At 54.8% G+C, this 11,944-nt stretch overlaps 4 protein-coding genes across 4 annotated transcripts; 2 read left to right on the forward strand and 2 right to left on the reverse strand.

The window, feature by feature from the left end:
- Positions 1–516: 516 nt before the first annotated feature.
- CKM354_000028500 (uncharacterized protein) lies at positions 517–2,132 on the reverse strand (the record flags this gene model as incomplete). The annotated part of the gene is made up of 2 exons (XM_044795370.1): positions 517–1,280; positions 1,346–2,132. 2 exons carry the CDS (start codon positions 2,130–2,132, stop codon positions 517–519), a joined length of 1,551 nt encoding a protein of 516 aa, XP_044651305.1.
- A 305-nt stretch (positions 2,133–2,437) lies between these two features.
- On the forward strand, positions 2,438–3,883 carry CKM354_000028600 (uncharacterized protein; the record flags this gene model as incomplete). Its single annotated transcript, XM_044795371.1, has 1 exon — positions 2,438–3,883. The coding sequence occupies one exon, from the start codon at positions 2,438–2,440 to the stop codon at positions 3,881–3,883; it is 1,446 nt and encodes a 481-aa protein (XP_044651306.1).
- Positions 3,884–5,383: 1,500 nt separating this feature from the next.
- Positions 5,384–9,628, forward strand: CKM354_000028700 (uncharacterized protein; the record flags this gene model as incomplete). Its single annotated transcript, XM_044795372.1, has 2 exons — positions 5,384–5,724; positions 5,785–9,628. The coding sequence occupies 2 exons, from the start codon at positions 5,384–5,386 to the stop codon at positions 9,626–9,628; spliced, it is 4,185 nt and encodes a 1,394-aa protein (XP_044651307.1).
- Positions 9,629–10,153: 525 nt separating this feature from the next.
- On the reverse strand, positions 10,154–11,745 carry CKM354_000028800 (uncharacterized protein; the record flags this gene model as incomplete). Its single annotated transcript, XM_044795373.1, has 2 exons — positions 10,154–10,911; positions 10,968–11,745. The coding sequence occupies 2 exons, from the start codon at positions 11,743–11,745 to the stop codon at positions 10,154–10,156; spliced, it is 1,536 nt and encodes a 511-aa protein (XP_044651308.1).
- Between the last annotated feature and the right edge of the window lie 199 nt (positions 11,746–11,944).

The following is an 11,944-nucleotide window of genomic DNA, read 5'->3' on the forward strand; positions in this document are numbered from 1 at the left end:
TCTGGGATACTGCGGTTAGGCAACTATTGATAATGCATCATGGTTGGGTGAAGAGTTGAGGGAGAAGCAGCTGCATCGGAGGGTTTCACGACAACTTTGGCCTCAGGCAGAAAGCCTCATGATGTGAGGATACGGGGGCTTGGCATCAGGTTTTGAGGTCTGCGTCTGGCAAGGAAATCTTCACAGCAGATCACTCACCAAGAAACGCACCTGGAGAAGATATGACTGAAAGGTTCCTGCTTTGCGTTGACTCGTGTCGCATTCGAACGCTATCACATCAGATTACACTCATACAGACGTGCCACCTAGCGCCAATGCCTGCAGAACCAACCCAAAGAAGCGTCAATCCGTTGTTGTACATTGCGTCGTTCCCGTGCTCCTGTGCCTGTACCCTATGCAGATGCTTGAACGCATGTCATGTTGTGCCGGCCCACACGAAAGTAGTTCGAGGCCTCAAACAAATGCAGGCTCACGAAACATTGGAGATGTTGCCGGAGCTTCCATCCAAGACTCTCCCTAAGAGCTTGGAGCCGCAGCTGGAGCACCTCCTCGTGGGCCGCGACCGCGACCTCTGAATTCTCCGCCTTCGCCACGGCCACGGTAACCACCACGGCCTCGGCCTCTATTCTCACCGTCGCCACGTCCACGATAGCCGCCACGGTGACCACCTCGACCACGGAATTCGCCATCTCCGCGCGCACGACCATTGCCGCGACCTCCACGGCGACCGGCCACGGGACTGAAACCGTCATCCGCCGGCGCGGCAGCATCAGTAGCGGGAGCGTCACCCCAGCCGTTGGCGCTGGCCACCGGTTCGGCGCCCCAGCTGCCATTGCTTTCTCCAGGTGCCTTGGTGTCCCAACTCTCGCCAGCTTTGTTGCCCGTTGCAGCTTCGTGCGACTCCTCTGCCCAGCTGCTACCTTGCTGTACTTGAGTAGATGCCGCTGCTGGCACGTCCACCTCCTCGCTCGGGCGAGGCACGATCTCGTAGCTCTCCTCTAGCCCACTCTTCTCGGCACCAGCTGAAGTTCCAGCGGCATCGGTGTTCCAACGCTCGCCAGCAACGTTGCCGCTATCTCCTGCGGTGCCCTGGACGGAGGTGGGCTCGGGCTGAACTTCGGTGGCGGTGCTGTTGGGAGCCTCGAGCTCAGTTAGGCCAGCGTTGGCGATCGTAGGGTCGGAGCCAGACTCGCCGGCTGTCTCTCGTGCGACACCTTCGGCCCATTCCTCGGTCGCTTGGAACGGGGTGTGCTTGACAGCGGTCTGCTTCACCTGAGCGTCTGTGACGATGGTTAGTACCAAAGGAATGAATGCAGGCATTGAAATGAGTAGACGGGGAACTTACAAGTGGTTTCGGTAAGGGTGCCATCGATACTGGGCACCTGTTCCTCTGCACCTTCGATGATGTTCACCGCAGCATCGACAGCAGAGTCGTCGCCGCCATATACCAGCAGCAGAGCGCCCTCGAATGCTCTGTTCTCCTCGGTATCTTCTTCGGCCTCAGCTGCTCGCTTGGCAGCTGCAGCACGAAGGAATCGAGAGAAGACGAGGAGGTTCTTGCGCAGATCATTCTGAGATGCGTTCTCACGTTCCGCTGCGAGCTCCTTCCGCAAATTCGTGACCTCTTGCTTGTGCTTCGTCTCTAGCTCTTCACGCAACTTGTTGAACTTCTCCTGGTATCTCGTGTCCACCGCACGGTAAGCCTCTGCTTGCTCTTCCAGCTGTGCGAGGTGTGCCTGAAGCTCTGGCTTCTTCTGTGCCTGCGCCTTCTGGTCTTGGTTGATCTTACGCTGCGCAAGAAGTTCATCAAGAGAGACACCAGGGTTTGCCTCCAAGATCGCATCGAGCTTCTGCATGCCTTGAAGCTTCTTGTTGGTGTTGCGGATCTGCTTGTTCAGGTCTTTGAGGTGCTCATCTTGCTCAGTCGTGCTGTGAGCGGCCACTGAATTCTCCTGAGAAGACGGCTTTGGAACTGCCGTGGCAGCTGAGGGAGAGGTGTTGCTGGCAGCGGCAGCTTCTGCCTTTGCCTTCTTCTTGCGTGCAGACTTGGATTCGCCTGACGAGCCGTTCGACAAGCCGATTGCTTCTTTGGCAGACTGCGCCGCGTCCTTTATCGAGTCGGCGACAGTCATTGCGAAATGTGTTTCTAGTACTGCAAATGTGTTGGATCTGAATTGAGTGCGTTCGTCGGGCGTGGTTTTGCTTAACGTGCGAAAAAGCGAGTTGGTCGTGTGTCTGTGTGCGAACGAAGCTGGAGCTTCGCAACCATGGGGCGGATAAAGTTCGGCGAGCTCAAGTGATCGGCTAACTTAGATCATGCTTGCATATCCTACCAATTTCATCATCACGTCTAGACTTGCAATGTCTTGAACCGCGTGCATGATACAAATCATGCCTTCACAACGCCACGGCGACGTTTCGGACAACGACGACAAATATGGAGGGCTCGAGTTCTCAAGCGCTTACGAAGCGAAGCGCAGACATGTCCTTGATGCCTCCTCCGCCGCCGCCAAAGCGACAAAAGCGACCGTCGCAAGTCCTCGATGAGGACGTCTACTCAGACGCCCTGTCCCACATCATCGCACGAGACTTCTTCCCAGGGTTGCTGGAGACGGAAGCACAGCAGGACTACCTTCAAGCGCTGGAGAGCAACAACAAAGACTGGATACGTGAATCAGGCAGGAAATTGACACAAGTGATGACTCCGCTGCCTGAGGGACGAAGGAGGGTCGGAGCAGGGACAAGTTGTACTCCTCGAAGAAGTACAGCGTTAGGCGAGACGCCACGTACATACGTGGGCGGGACGCCAGGTCAGACGGCTGTCGATGGCAATCATTTCGCGCCTGAGGAGGAGAAGCCAGAAGTGGATCTCAATATGTCATTGGGCGCTTTCCAAGCGAAATACACCTCAGAAGATAACGAGAGCTTCAACGCGCTTCTCGACAAACAGAACGAGAAAAGGGCCTCGAAATATGGGTTCTTCCACCAGGGCAATAAGATACCTACCGCCCGACAAATCGCGTACCGCGACAAGCAGCAGCAGCTTCTGGAGAATGGACAGAGCTCGGATGCCCTGATCACGACAAATTCTGCTGGTGAAGAACGCATTGCACTGGCTGCGTCACGGCCTTCCCAGGATCTCGATGCTCGACCGGCTTCTGTTGACACTTTCACCAACAGGCAAGGGCCGCGGAATTCTTTCATGTTCGGTCCGGACGGCGTGGAGGACCACGTCGTCAGCAGAGCTCAGGATGCCGAGCTGAGGTCTAATGCTCCTCCAAAAGCGATCAACTATGGTGGCACGCGTATTCTAGACGTTCGCGCAGAGGCTGAGAACAACGTGCCTCCGAGTCCGTCCATGAGTGCAATCGATGCTGCCATCGCTGGTCGGCCCAGAGCCACTGAATCTGAGACTGGCTACACGGGCGCAGATACGCCTCGTGTGAATGGGTATGCGTTTGTCGATGCAGAGCCGACACCTAGCGAGCTGGGTATACCAGTTACAGATGAGGAGGCGGATGCCGCTGAACAAGAAGCCGCCGCACACTTGCTGCCCAAAGTTGATGAAGGCGGCCCTAACCCGTTTCACATTAAGGAACGCAGTAGACGAGAAGATGTTCACCATAGACTTGTGGAAAAGGCCGATGCTTCCAGAAGAAAAGGCGGAAGAATGGAACAACTCCGAAACCTCGGCATCACACCCGGAAGAACTCCAACGCCTAGATTTGCGAGCGGTTTGAACATTCGCAAAGGTGGTATGACGCCGGCAGCACAAGCCTTGGCGAACAGGATCGGGACACCACGCCGCGATGCTGGGTTCTCGTCGAGTGGCGCTAGTAAGTCCAGTTGGACTCCCACGCCGCGAATGAAACCAAAGCAATGAGACACGAAGTTTGGATAACGCGTAAGCAGGACACAGATGTAGGATTATGACATCTGCCTTCTGCAGAACAAGTGCAAATACCCCGCTGTGCCACTCGCAAGGTGCAGGGCTGAACCAGGGACACACGCTTCTCGCTGACCACCTCAACTATCAGGCAAGTGCAGCTCCGCGAAATATCCTTGGTTAAAGCAACGGCTCAGTCAGAGTCGTTCGCGCGGCACACTATGAGATGTCTTGACCCGTAAACGATCGAAGCGCCCACATCTCAGGTGCGCGTCTTCAGTACCGGTACTATCAAGCAGCTAGCGAAGTGGCCATCGCCATTAAGTCGAACATGTCACGACCGTATTCTACGGACCGCTCATCAGGTGCAAGCAAATTTCGCAACCCTACAAGATCTCTTCCACCGGAGGGGCGCTTCGACGCTTCATAGGTATCCAAAGAACAACCGGAAGTGATCTGAATGCTGAGCGCTGGCTCTCACTCTTTTCGAGTGAACACTAGGCGCGACCGGGCTGTGTTCAACAGTCAGGCTCCTCGGCGGTGACCCGGGGAACGGTACTTGACGCACGAGCTATCGCGTGGGTAGATCCGTGTGCGCTGGTAGATCCGGGGAGTGGTCATCGTGTCGTGCAGCTCTAGCTTCGCTGCAAGGTACCGATCAAACTTGCCAGACACGCTTTATCACAGATGCGCAACATCGCACTGAGGCTCTGTGTATAGGCGCAGATGCGTCGCAAGCGAGAGCAACGGTGAGGTCATGCTGGTAAAATTCCGAGGCTCGCGACGGAGGAGAAATCACAGCCTTGCAATACAGCCCGCGGGCTCGACCGCGAACCAAATAGATTGATCTGCCTCCGCCTCCGCAGAATCCTCGAAACTTTGCCACGATGTATAGCACAGATAGTATCAGCAACTCTATAATGGCCTATTTCGCTTTCTGTGCGTACAGCCAAAGCAGGACGTGGTTGATTTGCGCACCACAATAGAACAGTTTGCACGAAATATGCAAGCGATATGCAAGCTACGCAAAACAAATTGCCCGCAAATGTGATTGACTAGTAGTAGATCGTGCAAGTTGATTGTTCTGTCCTCCGTGCTGTGGTGCTGTCTCGCCATGACCCGCGAGAGAAATGGTCTGATTGATAAGATAAGCGAGTCTTGGCGGGCTCTGCACCTTCCATCACAGCCCATCTCCATTCCTGCTTGTCTTCGAGCTTCGCATCATCTTCGACCACTTACTGGTGCGCACCTCCATTTGCTCGCTGACAGCTCGATCTTCCATGCCGTGTATTGCATTGGTGGTGTTCCTCTGATCGGCGCGTGTTTGACGCGCCTGTCAGCTGTCTCACACCTTTTTGCGCCGACTCCGCTCGGCTCGAGCGCACCTCGATCCCTTGAACTGGGCGCACTCCAAGTGAAGCAGAGTGACGGCAGCACAGCACCAGTATCGCGAACTCCACCACGGGAGTTGCTGGCGCGCCAGCAATCTCTTCCACCATGGCCACCGTCGCAGTCACCCCCGAACCGCACGAGCAGGTCAAACCTACGACAGAGCGCGCCGATCAACCTCCGGCGGCACTGACGCCACCGACCAGCGATGGAGAGATGAACGAGAACCAACAGAAAGAGAATGAAGACTCTGAGCTTTCGGATCTTGAGTTTGAGGATGAAGACGAGGAGATATTCCCCGACCATTACTGGGATGAGGCAAATGGCGGCAAGATTCCCGTGTTCAAGCCGACCATGGAGCAATTTCGCGACTTCCAGAAGTTCATTGACAAGATCGACAAGTATGGCATGAAATCGGGTATCGTGAAGGTGATACCGCCAAAGGAATGGTATGTTGAACATTGCGCGCGTACATGTGGGGCAACGCGCGGGTACTAACAGCCCTGCAGGCGCGATTCCCTGCCCGAGTTAAAAGAGAAGGTCAAGAGCATCCGTATTAAGAATCCCATCACACAAGAGTTCAACGGCACATTCGGCACATACACACAACAGAATGTGGAGAAACAGCGTTCCTACAACCTGCCGGAATGGAAGGCTCTGACCGAAGAGTCGCAGCATCAGCCACCTGCGAAGCGGGGAGAACGACGAAAGAATCAGAAAGAAGTCGTGCGAGGGAATGGCAGCACGCGCAGCCGTGCTGTGAAGACAGAGGAAGATGATGAAGGCTCCGCGAAGTCCAGGAGGAAGTCTGGTCGAGCTCGACGCGGTGCAACCGCAGACGTGTCCGACGAAGAGTCAGCACCCGCCACGCCCGTTGCTGAACCTCCAGCAAAGAAAGCTCGGGGTCGACAGCCCAGACCCAAAGGTGGCAATCAGAATAAGTCTGTCACTTCTCGACGACTGAACAATACTGCTCAGACCGAGACACACATTGATGAGAAAGCATTCAAGAACTTCGACCACCGTCTGGAAGATGTGGACGAGTTTACTCCCGAGCGATGCGCCGAGCTCGAGACGCTGTACTGGAAGACCATGAGCTTCAATCAGCCTATGTATGCTGCCGACATGCCCGGCTCGCTGTTCGACGACACAGTCACTAGCTGGAATGTCGCGCATCTGCCAAATGTTCTGGATGTTCTGGGAACCAAAGTACCAGGTGTGAACACTGCATACCTGTATATGGGTATGTGGAAGGCTACATTCGCATGGCATCTTGAAGATGTGGATCTTTACAGCATCAACTACATTCACTTTGGTGCGCCCAAGCAATGGTACAGCATATCCCAGGAAGACGCCCGGAAATTTGAACGTGCGATGCGTCAAGCTTGGCCGGTGGACTCGAAGAATTGTGATCAATTCCTTCGCCACAAGACGTACCTCATCTCTCCAGACGTGCTCCAAAAGCAGTACGGCGTCAAGGTGAACAAGCTGGTACACTACGAAGGTGAATTCGTTATCACTTACCCATATGGATACCACTCTGGCTACAACATTGGGTACAACTGTGCCGAATCTGTCAACTTTGCTACCGAAAACTGGCTGGAGTTCGGTCGGATTGCCAAGAAGTGCAACTGTGAGCCAGACAATGTGTGGGTTGATGTTGGCGAGATCGAGCGCAAGCTGCGTGGCGAGCCAACTCCTGAATACTACGAAGAGACTGATAGCGAGGGCGAACTGGAGGAAGAGGACAGCAAGCTACCCACTCCACCAGCTAGCGTCAAAGGCGCTGCTAAATCACGAAAACGCAAGCGCGACACGAAGAAGGAGGAGCCCAAGAAGAAAAAGAAGATCAAGATTCGCATTAGGATCCCAGGCAAGGAGCCTTGCTGCATGTGTCCTAATGAGAATCCATGGGAGACGCTACTGCCGACAGACAACGGCAAGAAGGCACACAAATCATGCGCGCTTTATACGCCGGAAACCTACATGGACGAGGAGAATGGCACGGAGCTTGTGCGCGGCGTCGCTAACATCGACAAGGCCCGTCTCGAGCTCAAGTGCAATTTCTGTCGATCCAAGAAGGGTGCATGCTTCCAATGCTCGGCCAAGAAGTGCACTCGCGCATTCCATGCTAGTTGCGCGGTTGCTGCAGGCGTGCTCGTGGACGCTGGGCTGGTGCCGACATTTGATGCGGAAGGTAACGAATACTACGAACAAGGCTTTGACTTTCGCTGCCGATACCACCGACCCAAGATGCCGAAGGTTCTGGACATGGATGCGCTGGAGAGCACCAAGCGTGTATACACCGAAGCAAAGAGTCTCAAGCCACAGGATACGATGCAAGCGCAGTACCACGGTGGAGAGGTGTTTGGTGGTCTCGTCGTTGAGAATCGTCCAGCTGAGCAGACTCTTGTCGTGGATGTGCTGCCTGATGGCGATCGGGTCGAGGTAGAATACAAGTGGCTCTGCGTTCTGAATCCTGATGATTCGGTGCGGCCGAAGCCATCGGCAGCGGCCAAGCCTGTTCCGAAGGACATGAACAAGAACAGTCTGGCCTTGTCCAATCGCCAAGATGGTGTTCCGGCTCAAGACGACGTCTTCCACACAGACCAACAGTACAAGTGGCACGACTTCTACAACTACCACACTCCGCCTCCTGGATTCCAGACCGTGCTATGGAAAGCTCCTAGCAAGTACAAGATTGACATTAACGGGCCTGACACTCTGTACTACTATATTCCTGAGATCTCCACGGACGCCAAGGTCTTCTTCGCAGACAAGCCAGGAAGCAAGCAGGTGGCACCCAGAGGCAATTTCATGGACCGCGTGCAGCCTAAACAGACGACGTATCAGTACCCAGCTGCCAGGCAAGCGATTGCTCCCGCGCACGCTTCGGCACCAATTTGGCGTACGCATCAACCAGCTATCAGTGCCGCCGCCATCCCTGCGCGCAGCACCAGTATTCACGAGAAGCCGTACGTGTACAAGCCTAAGGAGCCCGCCAAGCCAAACAATGTTCACTGCACCGTCGACTATCAAGCTTTGGCGAACCAGCGCAATTTCACTGCGGATCCTCTCAGGCGTCACTCGTCGGTATTCAGCCATCAATCGCCGCCTCTTCAGCCCGCTCCTTCCCACCAACAGCCGCCGGCGCAATACACCCCCCAGTACAACTATCAAGGCGGAGAAGTCACACGTACTCCTTCAGGCAGTGTCCGACCTTTTCCCCCTGATCAGTACTACTCTTCCAAAACGCTGCCGGCAGCATATCAAGGCGAGTATTCGAGATTTCGGCGCGAGTCGCAAGGCGCGCAGACGTTGCAACGTCCTAACTTCGAGCCAGCCGGGTACACGCCCAACTACCAATCGGTCAAGCAGCAGAAATCGATGCTCAAGCAAGGCCAGACAGGCGTACCCGGCAGTGGCTCGCCTTTCCCGTCGAACCCATACACATCAGCAGCTGAGTCGCGCCCTTCGTCTTCGGCAATCAGTGCTCACTCACCCTCGAATGGGGCACCGACACCAGCGCCTCCAAGTGCATCAATGGCCAAGCCTGAAGGATCACAGTCAGACGCAGCATACTTGCAAGACCTGCAGAAGTATCCGTATCTCCTCAACAGCTTCTGTCGCAAGCCCAAGGTATACGAGTCTCCTTACGCAATTGGTGGTGGTTACACGCCAAAGTACCAGCCACTCGAGCTGCAGAAGCAGACTGATGGCTATGACAGCAGAACGGTCGCCCGTCATACGCCTAGCAACTCGATTTCGGCACAGTCGCAACAGCAAAGTCAACAATGGACGCCGCCATCACAAGTTTGGGATCGTGCGGGACTTGCAAATCAGGTCCAGACTCCGCCACCCGCGGCGCAGAACCAGCAGCACTATCAACAGGCTCAGCTCTCGCAGAGATACGTGCCTGTGTCGCACAGCACGCCGCAAGAATTCCAGCGTCAGATCCAAGGAAGCATGGCGAGCACTGCCAGCCGCGATGGCGCACAGGCTCGATTGATGAGAGACCAAGGTTATGCGCCTTTCAACAGTCCCTACGCATCGGCGCCAATTTATCAGCAGCGCAGCAGTTCTGGACAAGATCCAGCCAAGTCTTACAACAGCCCAAAGGCGCCTACACCCAGCCCGTTGTCAGATGCTCAGGGATACGGACGGAGCCATACACCGACCCATGGCGCCCCCGGACATGGTCCCGGTGCCTGGAATACCTTGCCGCCACCAAATCCATTACACCCGAATGTGCAGCAGCAACAGAACGAGCGACCGCCTGGTGCGAGCCATGGATATAGTAATCCTACTCTGCCGCAGATGGGAGGTGGAAACGAGACTTGGCGATATAATTGAGAGGAGACGGCATCATGAGAAAACAATGTGCACATATCAAAAGCGACAGCTGAAAGAGACCTGAGACGAAGGCATGTACGACTTACCGACCGATCACGATGAGAAAAGAAGGGGTGGGTTTGGGGGTTTCTTTAGCTTTTTCAATTCGTTCTCTCGCTGCTGGCTATACCTTTACCTTGCTCGTTATCCTTGAAGGTGGCAAGACCACTTTTCGCTCATGGCATGAGGAGACCGTCCTCGAGGTCCGAGAGACGAGCCTCGAACTTGGTTGCGGGGTTTACTGTAATGATAGTCACTACTCACCAGTATTATCCCAATGAAAACAGTGATGTTGGAGACATCGTTCTCCCTTTGGTGCAAATTACCGCTTCCCAGGTTAGGTCAATGGCTAACAACGGAGCAAGCAAAGCTCTGAAAGGTCGCGTCTGATTGCGAGAATGACGCACTCCGTCGCGGCGTGGAAGATTGACTGGACACGCAGATGTCAAGTCTGCCTCATCCTTCACATACATATACATGTTTTGTCTACAACGCAATCGGCTTCTCCTCGCCCTGCGATCCCTCTTCAGCTTTTCCACTGGGACCATCCTCTTGCTGCCGACCACGGTACTCATCGGTCTCATACCTCTTCCCTCTGAAGCCCCAAATTCCCCAGTTCCCGCAACTCACGTCTCCTGGATCCAAGTCGTTCAAATCCCATCTCAGACTTCGGAAGCGATTCTCTCCTGGCTGCAACAAAATGTCCATCTCGCCCTTCGCTTGCTCCGTCACCCAGGAAATATCCCTTTGCATGTCGTACTCTGTATATCCGGTACAGATGATGGGGACCTTGGTCTCGAGGAGCTGTGGAAGAGTTTCCGACCATTCGTGCGAGGAAGCTGGGTGGCCGAAACCCGGATGGAAACAAACAAAGCAGTCGAAGTAAGGATCATAAGGCGTGAAGTGTTGGGCTTCGTGGAGGGTGTGGAAGTATTCGACGTATGTTGAGATTTTCATTTGTCCACCCAGACGATCTTCGACGATGGCGCCGAAGGGGTTTTGGGATGTGCGAGGTGGAAGCGGGAATTCGTCGTCGCGGTTGGACATGCTTTCGGGTCCGATGAAGATCAAGTGGAAGGTTGCGCGGGGGAAGAGGTAGGAGAGTTGGAGCCAGACTTGGCGGGGAAGAGAGGATTCCGCGCGGGCGCCGAGGATGAAGAGGCGGACTGGGGGTGCTTGAGTTCGAAGGCCTTTAATGTCGACACCGCCTCCGGATCGAGGTGGGTGGAGAGTATAGCGGAGGGCTGGGAACGATGTGTTAGAGGAGGCGAAGTGAGTAATTCATGAAACAAATGCTTACCAGATAATGATCTCAGTCCCTCGGGAGTCAACTTTTGTGACAGGCTGTATGGACTGAGCTCGTGCAGCACACTCCCGATTGTGATGGGATATGTCAACAATCGCGTGACTTGTCGTAGCGGCCTCTCCTCGTTGATTGCTTCGAATTCTCGACTATACAACAGAGTGTCCCAATTCTGTAGGTTGACCTGTGCCTCCTCTAATTGCGCGCCCGGATACTCGAATTCGGGGAAGAATCGCCCGCTGTTTAAATCGTGATCATCCTCATTTATTTCTCGCAGCAGGTTACAGATTTCCAAATGGCTCTCGTAGTCGCTAGCGAAATGCTGCTCGCTGCACGATACCGGAATGCCGCAGTCTGGGCACTCGTATCGTACATGTGCAGGTGGCATTGCGCCTGTCTTTCTCGCCTCTAGATCATGGGGGGATGTAGGCGCTCTCGTTGCTTGATGTTCGGGATGCGGACAGTAGGCATTCTGCTTCATGAAAGCCGCTCGTTTCCGTATCGCGGGCGATGGAGAATTGGTGAAGGAGTGGAAGAGATTGTTGGGTTGGAGCAACACTTTTCGTTCTGCATCTTGCGGTGTATATGGTTCTTGAGACCGTGCTGTCGCTGGTGCAGCTCGCTGTTTCGTCGACGAATGGATCTTTCGTGGTTGTGAGGGCTGTTTCGCTGCCGCCGCGGTAAATGTCCGTCTGGTGGTGGATGGTAGTGATCGCGCGGGAGTGTTTCTGATGGCCAGGCGCAGACACCTGCTGCACATGGACTTGGAGGCCATTGTCGTGCTGTTGGCCGCGATATTGTGATGTTGCTCCAGTCAATGACCTCTGCTGGCGATGATGCTGTCGGGAGTGCTGCCTCGCCTCAACTTGCCGTTTGTGGCGCGAGCTTCGCTACTTTCTCTCTCGAATCGTTAACACCGAGCACCGCAGCTCTTCTTCCCACCTCGCACTGGTCGCAACACCAACAACCGCCGG

Source organism: Cercospora kikuchii (genome assembly GCF_019650295.1).
Source record: "Cercospora kikuchii DNA, contig_00001, whole genome shotgun sequence".
In the NCBI taxonomy this organism is placed as follows: domain Eukaryota; kingdom Fungi; phylum Ascomycota; class Dothideomycetes; order Mycosphaerellales; family Mycosphaerellaceae; genus Cercospora; species Cercospora kikuchii.